The sequence below is a fragment of the Anopheles coustani genome, chromosome 2 (assembly GCF_943734705.1).
Source record: "Anopheles coustani chromosome 2, idAnoCousDA_361_x.2, whole genome shotgun sequence".
Classification (NCBI taxonomy): Eukaryota; Metazoa; Arthropoda; class Insecta; order Diptera; family Culicidae; genus Anopheles; species Anopheles coustani.
In genome coordinates, this window is record NC_071289.1 from 31,678,727 (window position 1) to 31,691,830 (window position 13,104).

At 48.0% G+C, this 13,104-nt stretch overlaps 2 protein-coding genes across 2 annotated transcripts; one reads left to right on the plus strand and one right to left on the minus strand.

Moving 5' to 3' along the window:
- Positions 1–796: 796 nt before the first annotated feature.
- Positions 797–2,660, minus strand: LOC131266717 (endocuticle structural glycoprotein ABD-4-like). Its single transcript, XM_058269330.1, has 3 exons — positions 2,652–2,660; positions 1,855–1,976; positions 797–1,067 (listed from the first exon to the last, which is right to left on the minus strand). Exons 1-3 carry the CDS (start codon positions 2,658–2,660, stop codon positions 797–799), a joined length of 402 nt encoding a protein of 133 aa, XP_058125313.1.
- A 6,891-nt stretch (positions 2,661–9,551) lies between these two features.
- On the plus strand, positions 9,552–10,721 carry LOC131264206 (pupal cuticle protein 36a-like). The gene is made up of 3 exons (XM_058266494.1): positions 9,552–9,569; positions 9,708–10,041; positions 10,120–10,721. The coding sequence occupies exons 1-3, from the start codon at positions 9,552–9,554 to the stop codon at positions 10,719–10,721; spliced, it is 954 nt and encodes a 317-aa protein (XP_058122477.1).
- The last annotated feature ends 2,383 nt before the right edge of the window (positions 10,722–13,104 follow it).

Sequence of the window (13,104 nt, forward strand, 5' to 3'; positions counted from 1 at the left end):
ATTTGATTGTTTAATTGTAAAAAAAACAGCACAGAGGTATTGTGTACACCGAAATCTTATCAACAACCACTGTACATTATTAAAAACAACTATTTTCCATCCACCGGCACTCTATACCAGGTGCGCAAATCTATTTTTCACTCGCCGACCGAAAAACAGATTTTCGCTTACTTTGACAGTTGACTGGCCAACTGACAGCATTTTACCGCTAACTCACAGCATTTTGCCGTTTGCAAAGGTTGCTTTACGCTTCGTGTAGACTAAGCATTAAATTCGAGCCCATTAAGCCTTAACGATGGCTTTGTTGACACGATTTATCAAAATTCCATACAACACGTACACAGGAGTTTACATCGCCTCGTTTTATTTTATCCATGTAGACTCTCGAAGACTCGTCGCTTGCGTTGTTTCAAACATCCACAAGTTCTTGACGCAGTTGTTGTTTACTTTTTGTATGGAATTTTGTTAAGTCGTTAGGTCGGACTGACGTCAATATCCTTATCAGGGATCCTAACAAGAAATGATTAATTGAAGTCCACAGAAAAGAACGTGTTTGTTTTAGGATGCGAACTTTATTACGCGCTTGAGTTTCATTGCTTAACCGTAGGAGAATAAAGCTAGGACTCGCGGATCAGAGTGTCGTGAACACGGCACGGTAGCTTAGAGGGATGCTTCGTTAAGGTTCGTTTGGATGGCGCTGAGTATTGTCCGGCCGGAAATGGAAAGCAACCAAAACAGTCGCTTCTTCCGAAGGCCGAAGCTGAAGTCGAATGATGCCGGTTGTGCCGTGGTGTGTCTAGCGTCGCTGGGTGGCCGGTGGCAGGCTGGCCAGATAGTCCAGCGCCTTCTGGATCTGGGGCGGGATGGGCGGCGGGGTCGGGAGGTGCGCACCGGATGGCTGGAAGCCGTTCTCGTCGTCGGCCGTGTAGGTGAGCTCGATCACGCTGCCGTCGGGGGCGTTGTAGCTGACCGAGCCGGACGCCACGATTACGTCGCTGGTGTCCGGACTGTTCGCCCGCTTGAGAGTTCCCGTTTCCTGACCTCGGATACCGTTGGCCGTTTCGTAACTACGTGTGTATGTGTGTGTGTGGAAGAGAAAGCGAATGGAGCGCATGTGAGAACACGAGTAAAAGGGAAAGGAGAATGAAATCGAGAGTTCGAAAAGCAACCGGGGCGGTACAATGTTGCACATCTTCAAACTCCCACCGGGGGTTGCCGTGACGTACGTTGGGTGGTAGCTTCGGTATGCTAATAAACTGTGGCCGGTACTTGTAGCGGGGTGGAGGAGAGCGGGACGTTTGTTTGCTGCTCGAATGATCTTCGCGCCATTGAAACATGCTAATCTCTTGCCTCTAGCTTATGCTGCATCGCACGCTCGACGTAAGAGCGTCGGGAAAGGGTTTTTTTTCTCTTGTGTCCAACCATTTTGCACCCTCTCGTAGCGGATGGAGTTTTGTTATTCTTATCACCATCGCGGCTACAATGGGCGAGATCGCCGGGGGCCGTTCGGTGCGTTACGATCTTCAATTACACGGTAATCAAATCTTCAATTAACCACTAATTGCTGCACACTGCTCGGACCGGTACGATTTCCGCGGAAATTCCGAATGCAAAGAAGGTACAATTGTTTGGGAACTTGCGAGCGTGGTTCCGATAACCACATGGAACAGCTGAGTTGGCCATCGGCTATCGTTTTTTTTTCGCGAAAAATTTGTACAGGATATGGAAATGTTTGTTGTCGCATAACATTATGATTGTTTTAGCTTGCGGAGGGAGGAGGCATAACAATTGGTGAGAGTTTTTCTTAGTTCTCCCAAGCTGAAAAGGGAAATGTTTGGCGATAGAACCACCTACCTGTACTGGTACGTGCCGTCCGGATCGATGACGTTGTCTTGCTGGATGATTTCTGCCTCAGCGTCAGACCTTTGCGGGGCGGCTAGGCTGAGGGTGGCACAGGCAATGAGGAGGAAAATTTCCTATGGAAAGAAGAAAGCAAATCAATTAAGTGTACAAGAAAATGCTAAAATCAGTTTTAAAATTAGCCATCACTGACCAATCAAAGATCGTTGGATTGTAAAAGGAAACTAAGGTTATGTTTCGGCAAACGTAAACAAAACCTCACTCAATCTTTACTGATCAAAGGCGCGTAGCAAAATGTAAAATAATACTTAAAAACAACACCTTCCCGCCATTCGCGATATTTGTTTCTTCACGTCACTACTTCCGTCAATTTTAATTTTCTAGCGAAACAAAACAGACAAAAGAAGATAAAAATCGCACACCATCGCGACGAGTTTCCTTACGGGGCGGAGCGTGCAAAATTTGGCTACTCCACTCCGGCTCTGAACTTCCTTCCCGAGTGTTTCATAATTACCATACCATCCAAAGACGCGAAAGACGTCCGACCAAAAACGTTGCTCGATGTAACGGCGATACAATCGATTCGTAATTATGGCGGTATGGATCGGCGCACACCATCATGGGTGAGATAATTTCACGCATTCGTGCATTTCACTTTCGATTCAGTTCTTGCCGGTGCTCTGTTGGGTTGTGTTTGGGATTTTTCCTGCAATTTCCGGCCTCCGTCCGGACGGATGGGCCGTTTGATTGACCTTTCATCGGAAGTCCGTGCAGCGTGGGGGAATACTTACACACTTCATTATGGCGGTGGGAAGAAATGGCTACGCGATGAAAACACTGCACTGCACTTTCGTAGCACACAGATGCCGTTGCTGCTGCTGCTGTTGCTGATGCACTTCCAGTAGCTGATAGGAGAAACTAATGATAGAATAGAAGAACTGCCTACTGTATTTATAGATGCATAGCGCCCGCGGCTTGCCATTCTTACCATGTGGGGAACATTTGTGCAGTAATGCATTATACTAGCGGCCAGGCTGCTTTCTCGCTTGCTCGCTCGTACCGCACGCTGGTGCGTCTGGTCTGGTGGGTGAATAAATTTGAAGGTAACCATCGCGAGCTGGAGAACTTCTCCGACACCTTCACTCCGATCCCTACGATGACGGTGACGATGGGTTAGCCATCATCCATGCATCAAGCAATGTAATATACAAATGTAATCATTTTAAGACGCGTCCCTCCCCGGTGGGTGGCGGGAAGCATTTGACTGCGTTGGTGCAAGATTACCGGCTGCATGATTTAACACCTTGACGCATTGATGGCGGTTTGATTGAAAACACAGGAAACCTGGCGAGTTTATCAATACTTGAAGCATTTGATGTGAAGAAACAGCTCGATCAATAGTGTGGATGGATTGAATTTAAATATGAAAAGTATTACTTTGCTGTAGCGTTATTTGAAGCGTTATTGTAGAAGCCTAGTTTTTATTTATTCATTCAATTAGTCTAGTTCAGTCTACGAAACAGATTGTTTAAAAGTTAATTCTATGCACGGAGAAGCTTACGCAGCGAAGAATCAATATTATTTAAATAGGATTCATATTTAATTATATGCAGAAATGTAGAAATTTTTTGTCATGCAGTCGTTGCATCTTGCGCCAAAGAACTATCCTGCTGGTCGTAAAATTGTCGGGAATAAATTACCATCTTCCCTTCACTCGGTTAAAGGGGAGCAGTTGCATATTTACGTATCGCCATTATCATCATCGTCATCGACGTCAGTTTTTGTCTAAGAATCACGTGATGCTTGGTGTCTCTGTGGCGCTCTGGCTCAAAGGCTAGGGGTTTTCCAGTGCTGTACGCTCGGATGGGATTGGAAGAAGGCTTGGTGTATGCTAACACATAGATTCACAAGCTATCCCACCGGCGCAGGGTAGGTCAGGGAGGGTGTAGAACGCATGATTAATTTTTCACCTAATGCATCGCGGTGACAATTTGTCGACCCGGAGACGCACCGACGAGACGGGCGCGCCACGGGTGCGTTTTAGCGGTTGACATTTAAATATCGACAGCAACACGGTGCGTCGCGGATCAGCTTGCATGACTTCGCGTGAGGAGTGCATCTGCTGGCGTACTGATGGATGAAATGGAAAGCATTCTTCATGTAAAGTGGAGTGACGCATGGCACGAGGAAGAACTGTTCCCTTGCCGGAATTTGTACGTAGAAAATGGTAAGTTTTGATACGAACGCGATGTCGATGAATTAAACAAAGTAACTAAAATTGTGCGTTGAATGAGTGATTAAATACTTAAAATAAAAACTATTTTCTGACATATAATATATTCTTCTAAGTATACACTATTTAGCTGCAAGACACATTTGGGAAAATCAATTGATAAAATTACTTTTGTGGATTTGTTTGAAAGTCCCAACATTCTTTCAATACCAGAATAAATTACTGAATATTGCGGCTTACAGTTAAGATACAGTTTCTTTTACATTTGTTTGATATTGTTTTTTTTACCCCTCGAAAGTGTATCTACTATTTTCTCATGCAACTTCTCCACCAACTTGCATTCAACACCAAAGCTCTACCCGCAATGGAAAGCTTTCGTCGCTTGTCGGGGTGTTCAAATCTTTCGTTGTCTACCGAGCGATGTTTTATGCAAATCGCGATGGATCGTATATTGTAGATTTTGCATGCGTTATTAGACGACAACCCTACCGAGATCGATAAGGGAATATGGACGATATTGTACAGGCACTAGAGGTGAGTGGAACAGTCACGAAAGGAAGATATTTTATTCTGTCCACCATTACCACAAATCATTCTTAGGACAACGGACGTATCGCGTTTAGCATCGTCTTACATTGGGCTTAAATGAAACCGAACGCATAGGTTTAATCGTGTGGATTAGGAGGATCGTATAATTCCATTAGCCACACCTGTGATGTGTCTATAGATTTGGTACCGTGTGCCTCCCATGATAGTGGCAAACCGAGAGGAGTAGAGCGAAATATTGATCACTAGCACGCCTCAATGATATGGTCTCGGGCACTTTACAAACTTTACAATGAATTTTAAATATACCTGTGTGTGGTCAGTTATCAATTTAAAGTAGTTGAAAAAGAGGAGTATTGGATAGACAAATCAAAAGAAATCATTCAGTTAGGTGTGATCCATTCAATATTATGTAATTTAGTTCTTCCTAATCTTTACACCAGTACCATTGAGACGTTCTTTAAAGTCCTGCGTTAGATGATGTAATATTGAACTCGATGACATTTCAGCCTGCAGCCAGTTATAAAAATGTATATGGCGGCTCGTTCTGCTCGATTTTGCGATGCATCGGTGACGAACGATTTCCCATTGCCAAACCCATAAAATTCCATTCATTCCGTCTGGTGTGTGATAGCCCGTCGTCGTGAGTGAAGAAGTCATAAAGACAGATAAGGTTTTTGCATGTTTGTTTCTTTGGTTTTGTTGTTCGTTCGACTGATGAAAATGAAAGTGATCGCGTCGAATGTGCGAGATTTGTTTAGTTCCCCAAGCGCCAAGTGAATATGCGAAACTCGGGAGTCGCTCGTCGCGCTCTGATGACATTCAACTTGGAATCGTGGCGATGCTTGTTTGCCCTTTTTATTTCGCTCGTTTCAAGTTCGTCGTCAAAACTGGATGAGCACGCTGCTCATCCTGTTGGAGTCGCGAACTATTTTCGGCCAAACTAGAAGGCAGTAGGCGGATCTGGTTCGCGGTTGTCCCGGGAACTGGTTCCGGAAGCGAACGTGTCTGCGAGAACTCACACATAACACCTCATACCCACGAACACAAAGCAGGAGGAGGAGCAGCCCAGTGGGTACGCCGGGAAGAGGCGTCTCTCCGGTCGATCATTTCGAATCATTTTATCGTCTTCGCCCCGATTTGAATACCGATCCGGTGTAGGTCATCCGGATGGTCAACATATCAATTGGCCAGCGCCAGATCGATCGATCGGCTGGCAGGGAGTGCCAATCGCAGACGTTAAGAGCAGCGTCGCTTCAGGACGGCGAGTGACAAGAATCGACCCATCGACGTGATCGCGATTGCACCACGTGTTTGTTCAACGTCACCGGCAGCATAAGCTCGCGAGGTGACCTGCCCGATAAAACAAAGCGGAGCAGAAGCTTCACCGATGTCGCGGAAAACGAGTTCAGAGCGAGCAGGTCGGATGGTTGGCTGGCTAGGCCGAGGTATTTGCATATTTTGCTGCCAGCGACGACATTCCGAGATCGAGGTGCTGTCGGTTGAAAGTGAGGACGGTATTGCGCCGGTCGACTGTTGCCTTGACTGCCTAGAACCGGCACGAGCATTTTTCGGTGAGGCCTCCGGGCGAAAACGATGCCCCCGGTCGAAATTTGCATACGGAACTGCACAAAATCGCTACGGATCGGAGACCCTGGAACTTGTCTGCCGCGAAACGGGGGAGTCGTCATCATCAGCCCGTAGCATCACATTGCCCGGACCTGTTTCTATTTCCTTCGCGTATCGATTTTATTTTGATCGAGTCCCCGCGCGTTTGCTTTAAATGTGTGGCCAGTTTTTCCAGTTCCCAGCAATTGGTGCCTGTTTTTAGGAGGGTGACATGATAGGGGGTATGCTTTTTTCCTCATGTGCTACCGCTTAGAGGTCGCGCTTGAGCAAAGAAAGATGAATCCAACCCCCGGGAGTTGATGAGATTCTGCCATGGTCTGAGAAGTGTGGCTAATTAACGGATTGATGACGGATTCTAGCACCGATAGCGGGTGTGCGCGGGCAGGGACGGATTTCGGCACCCTCGACGGGGGGTAGTTACCGCGAGCAGGATGTGGAAAATCGATCGATGTCGCCCGTTTTCCCATTAACGTGCAGTCCTGTGCGTGGCCTGTCAGAGCGATCAGATTCGTTATTTATGTCTCGTCTTAAAATGGTAATTCTTTTTCTGCATAGTTTTAGCGGAGTCTGTTGAAGATGGTATAATTTTAGCGCACTATTTTCCCCCATCTTTGATCTCCTATCCATTGAATATAGATTTTGGTTTCAAGTCTCAATAGCGTTCGTCTAGTCCGACATGTTGATTGGTTTTTATTTGCGTGTGTGACCTTCAAAACATGGAAAAATAAATCAATGTTTGAATTGGTCTGTTGGTTGAAGAGTTTGAATATAAAATTGGCATAAGTTCTTGATTGAGTAGAGATTATGCGTGGAAATCGGAATTAAGGAAAGTTGTGAAATTAAATTGATTATTATTATCACCAAAAAAAAACTTTCCTATTTCGGGTATCACTATATGTAAAAAAACATCACCTGTAGAACTTTTGATAACATATACTTTTACCATAATAGCATGAACATCAGGTTAAGTGGTCTATAAACTTTGGTCAGCTAAAGTTCAAACTGTGAAGCGAGTTAAACCAACAGCCGACCGCTTTGTTTATCATATGCAACTTATTTGAAACTTTTCGGTTCATTTATTGACTCAGTTTTATCATCCTTTGCGTAGGACTATCGGAACGAAAGATAAACGTGCGGTGAACTAAAACAGCGCGCTGCAATAAAACAGCCCGCCGTTGAGTGGTTGATTGTTACTACCACCACCAGATGGATGAAACCAGGCTGTTCCCATGTCATTGTCACTGGCAGACAGGACCTCAATCTTCAACGGTCAACGGTCAACGCGAGAGGGACGCGAGACTCATGTTTATCCGTCCTTCTCTGGATCCTTCCCTCGTTTGGTGCCCCGTCTGGCGTTTCGGGACAGTTGCCGGCTTTGCGTTACTCGTTATGAGTTTGACGCTTCGATACATTTTTGCAGGTGCATGCGAATGTTGGCAACCGAGTTGGATCGGCCGAAAATTAGCAGACCGCTCCCGGAAAGCGGTTTTGCACAGCGTCAAGGCGAATGTGTGCAGAATGTCACCGCGCACCGATGCACATATTTTGTTCGGTTAGTTCTTGGCTTCTCATTGGGTACGTCTATTCGCCATGACAAACGGGAGGGTTCTTTCACTTATCACACAAAAAACAAGGCTTAGGATCAAGAGGACCCGGATGAAGACGGGCGCCAAACATGTTTCGTTGTTTGTCTGTGGTACTACTCAACCGTGCTACTCTTGTATCGCTGCTAAGAGAGGTGAAGAATAAGAATAAACTTTATAAATCATCACTCTGGAACGAAAGTATTTGTTTTGTTAAACCACTGTGTTCTAAATGATTCACACGGATATTTTTTATTTGATTGTAAAGATTTGGAACTTTCGTTAGCGATCTTGAGGTTTGTTTAGCATGTTCGAATCGTTCAACTTCAATTAATTTACACATCAAATTTTCATAACTTCCTAATCATCTGTTTGTTTTACGTTTGTTTGTGTGTTTTTGGTTGTTGCCAACGATTTTATGTAACAAATGTTACACATGTTTCCATTGCCATCTAGCCCTACATGGATATCGGTAAATCTATCGATTTTTGCACAATTGCTTCACCTGCTCCTAAATTTGGAAGAGCGGTATCACTTGACGACCGAAGCTCATCGCGCTAAAATGAAGCAACCGTGTCCCAAGAGAAGAGTTCAACGTAGTGTTCAGTCCACCCACCCCAAACCGGCGACAAGACGGTTGTACTGCCACACTTCCCAAGCGCGAGTTTTGGGTGGACAAGTTTTAGCAGCCAATGAAATCGAATAGTCCGAATAAAAAACCTCCCCAGTGGAGCATGCGGGAGAAAAGCGTGGCCATCTAGATCAACATATTGGCATCTGGACCCCGAACGAAAAACAAAACAAATCCATCGACTGCGACGCCTCGTGCGTGGTTCAAGGACTTGACCGTGGAAGTGAGCCGAGAACCACGGTCTACGATCCTTGCGGTTTTCTGGTATCTTCCTCGCATCCACCTTCCCTGCACAGAACACCACGAACTGACTCGAAATGTCTCTGATCTCCGAAATTCGGCTTGAACTCGCCGAGCGGGTTCGATCTCACTCTTGCTTTCGTTCGGGCCGGGGCCGGCCGGCCAGAGTGGACGAGATATAATATATTATAATTGATATAATATGTAGATCAGATGGCTTCTTGGTTGGGGCGGCTCGTGGCTCCTCGTGCGGGCCACCTCCCACGGAGCCACCCCCGAAACGTGGCGGTGGAGACCGAGTTTGACCAGGTCCGGGGCCGAACTCGCGCATCTCCAGCGAGTCGTGCCGAGGGCGGAGGATGATCTGTCGTGCATCTGTCGCCTGGCGCGAGCAAGTGGGAGACTCGTATCGCATGGAAGACGCGATGCGCGAAGAGCGAGAAAGAGCTCCAATTGGCTAAGATAGCACGATAGTGGGGCTTAGTCCGAATGCCGCCGTGATGTGCTGGCGGAGTGGTCCAAAAAACGGTCCAAAAAACAAAAAAGTTCGTCTGCCTGGTTTTTCTTCTTTTTCCTCGTACGGCCCCACATACGCGGCTAGTCGCCGGGTCGTGTGGCAGAATCTTCATCGCCAAACATTTCGGAGCACATTTCGGCTAAATCGTAGTATAAAAGCTACGCGGGTGCCGAGATGCTACAACATTAGTTCTTCTGCTTCGGTTCAGTCAAAGTCTCAAAGGAGAACAAGGCAGTGAAAGTAAAGCGCCTGCTCGTGCACCAACCAACCGCTAGTCTTAGTGCCCAGTGAGGTTCTAGTATATCCCCAACGATGAAGTGTGTTGCATTGGTAAGTTCCGCACGGGGAAGAAGTTGGACGCCGTTCGGTGCAGTGCAGTGGTACACCGGTCGGGGGAGTGGCCCGGGAACGTGTTCGTCGTGACGGTCGGCCTAATGATCGGTGGTTTTTCGGTGCTTCTTCCCGCAGCTGGCTATTGCCATGTTTGGCTGCGCTCTCGCCCAGAACGCGCCGATCCCGAACGATGGCCGCTACTACCCCGAGTACTACGAGACCAAGTGGGATGATGGTCGCTATCGCCCGGACGGTCGTGGCCAGTACGATGACGGTCAGTACCGCCCGCAGGGAGGCAGCGTAGGAGGATCGGGTGGACGCGGAGGAGCCGGAGGTGCCGGTGGATTCGGAGCCGGAGCTGGAGGTTTCGGAGGTGCCGGTGGCGCTGGAGGCTTCGGAGCCGGTGGTGCTGGAGGCTTCGGAGGTGCTGGCGGTGCTGGAGGTTTCGGAGGTGCCGGTGGTGCTGGAGGTAGGTTCTGGAACATTCGGCGGATCTCTGAAGGCATGGCTCGAAGATTAACTTAATTTGATCCTTCGTCGCCTTCAGGTGCTGGTGGAGTCCGTGGAGGAAGTGGTAACGCTGGTGGAGCTGGATTCGGTGCTGGCGCCTCGAACGACGCTGGTGCTGGATTCGGTGCTGGTGCTGCGAACGACGGAGGTGCTGGATTTGGAGCTGGCGGTGCTGGTGGCGCGGCTGGATTCGGTGCTGCCGGTGCTGGCGGTGCTGGCGGTGCTGGTAGCCGTGGAGGAGCTGGCGGTGCTGGTGGTCGTGGAGGTGCTGGCGGTGCTGGCGGTGCTGGCAACCGTGGAGGTTCCGGATCGACCGCTTCTCGCTTCGGCGCTGGCAGTGGTGCACCTGGATCCGAGCAGATCAAGGAGCAGGTGAAGCAGTTCAACGACGACAGCTACTACTACAAGTTCTCCGCCGACAACAACATCGAGGTGGCCGAGTCCGGCAAGATCGATGACCGCAACACCGAGAACGAGGTCCTGCGCGCCAAGGGCTACTACGAGTACGTCGGCACTGACGGCCAGACGTACCGCGTGGACTACACCGCCGACGAGAACGGCTTCCAGCCGACCGGTGCCCATCTGCCGACGGCGCCCGGCGCCTTCGACATCGCTCGCAACGCGAACGGACAGAAGTAAGGTTCCGTGAAGGCTCTCTTCCGCTCCCTCGGGAGTGGTTTCTAGTGCGTTCCCTTCCGGAGGGTGTCGTTCTTCAGGGGGAGGAAACGGTACCCGGATGTCTCGGAGGGGAACACCCACAACACAGTACACACACACACCTACACATATAACAGGGAGACGATGATAAGCGCCATACAAGTCAGTCCGTAAGTCAGTTAGTCAGACAGGCAGTCAGTTTTGAACTGGGGCTTGCAAACAATTCCTCTCGATCGACCAACGATCCTTCAACGTAAAACAGCGAACTGTGTTCTAATGTAAATTATTAGTTTTCCAAACCGAATAAAAAAACTGTTAAGTGAAACGAGCCTGAGTTATGCTTTCTAAAAGTCCTAAATCGCGCACCCAACAAGACCGAACACCGAACAGCATCCCTTCCGACAACAGTCGATTCGACGCTGATGAGAAATGGCCAACCCCACTAAATGGTCATTTAAATAATGACGATTAAATGTGATGCGTCGAAACACAATGAAAAAAGGGGCTCAAAACGGCGTTCGCTAAAATGATGCGAATAAAACAGGACACCGTTCTGCCATAAAACAAGGGGCGTGCGTGCAAAGCTAGCACCGGATCCCGATGGTGGTGAGATTTGCATTAATCGATTTCTGCTTTTCCGCATCGCGCGTGCGTGATTCGTGATGGGACCCGACCCGAAACCCGCGGGTCCGACGGTGATTAAGTGTAATAATATATTTCCGACTAGCATCAAGCGAGACACACACAAACACATAGGTGAGAAGTCATCCCCGTATCGCTGGTGATCATTTAAATAAAAATAGAAAAAAAAAACCTTTCGACTGCATGTCGAAAAGGCGGTGCGACCGATGTCTCTGAAGATGCGGCGGCATGAACCTTCCAAAAAGCACTCACCGAGCGCGGCTTGGAGATGACACGTCCGCAACGCATTTCTAGCGTGAAACTATAACAACCAAATGATAATCAATTTATTCCGATTTTCGTGTGTTGTTTTTTCATCCGACGGACGGATGGGTGGGTTTCAGGGATGTTGTTTTTTTTTTGTTTGATCCAATCCTCCTCACACCGGTTGACCTTGGCGCTAGTGGAGGTGGAAGATTGTGTTTTTTCTCTCCCCTGAACTGAGCTAGTTCGTCCGATATCATAATTAGCGTGTCTGTTTGCATAAAACCGACAGCCGGCCGGTGAAGAGATTAGAGAGATGGCTTAGTTGGAGGGACAGATGATTTTTACCCCAACTCTATCAGCACCTCAAGCCACTCCGACCTCGTCAAGGGCCCACATGGGGGGCACATACCTTAGGGTGACACATACCTTAAGACGAATGAAAAGCGAAAGGGTGCATACGGACCGTTACTGATGCACCGACATGCAAGGATAAACCAAACGATAAGTAGCGAACCACGATCTAACGCTCCCTTCGATCGCCGTTTATTTAGCGTAAGGATGAAAACCTAAACCCGGTAAGATGTTTCAAGGACAATCGGCCCAAAAATGTCTTTGGGGCGCGTTGTGGAACATCGACTAGATCAGAAATGGTTTTACAAATCTAAAACTGGTCTAATGATCCAATCGACGATCGAAGAGTTCTTTGTTTCATCATCACCCGGTAGGAAGTGACATTTAAATTTCTAAAGAAGTATTTTTATTTTTCAAAAAATGTAGAAATTATTCAAATCTAGAACCGTTACGGACGGTCCCTCGCAGGAGGCGGGCTGGCAGTGTGTATTTCGTCGCTCATTTGATCTGCTTCCCTTTGGACAACCCCCCCTTTGCTTAGCAATTCCGGCAGCTGTTGCGGCCTGCGGACTCTAGAGTCAGCAAAACGGTGGCTCCAGTCATTAGGATGCTCGAGTGGAACAGATCAGATTTCTGGGCGGACCATTCGGTGGCCCTTCGAACCGGAGCCGTACGCAGATCGGCATAATTTATGGGACCGGGATTAAATGGAAATGGAACCGGTAACGCAGCGTCGATATGATAATATGACATCGTATTTTATTGGACCATTTTGTAGCAAACCCGCTCGCCCGTCTGTTCGGTTCGATCGATCTAGTTCAATCAGTCTCAGCGCCGGGAGCATGTTTGCCAGCTACAAGTCGCTGCTACCCGCTTGGTCTCGTTGGACTGTTGTACCAGCGACGGCAGCTTAGCTCACCGGCCTCGCCTCGGTGACATTGGATCGATGTTTATGGCGTGGAACCCGCGCATCACTTAACGGGCCTTATTTATGGCGTCCAGTTTGATGCTTCGTCGCCTCCATTGCAGTTCAAAGCTGCACAGCCGGTGGAGTTCCGGTAGAGAAAGACGGTTAGTGTTTGGTTTCGATATCGAAGTTCCACAATATACCGTATCGCACGAGAGC

Coding starts and splice junctions, on each gene's coding strand:
- LOC131266717 (XM_058269330.1), bottom strand. Junction 1,068..1,854: donor GACGGCACGTACCAGTACAG/GTAGGTGGTTCT, acceptor ATACACACGTAG/TTACGAAACGGCCAACGGTA.
- LOC131264206 (XM_058266494.1), top strand. Junction 10,042..10,119: donor AGGTGCCGGTGGTGCTGGAG/GTAGGTTCTGGA, acceptor CGTCGCCTTCAG/GTGCTGGTGGAGTCCGTGGA.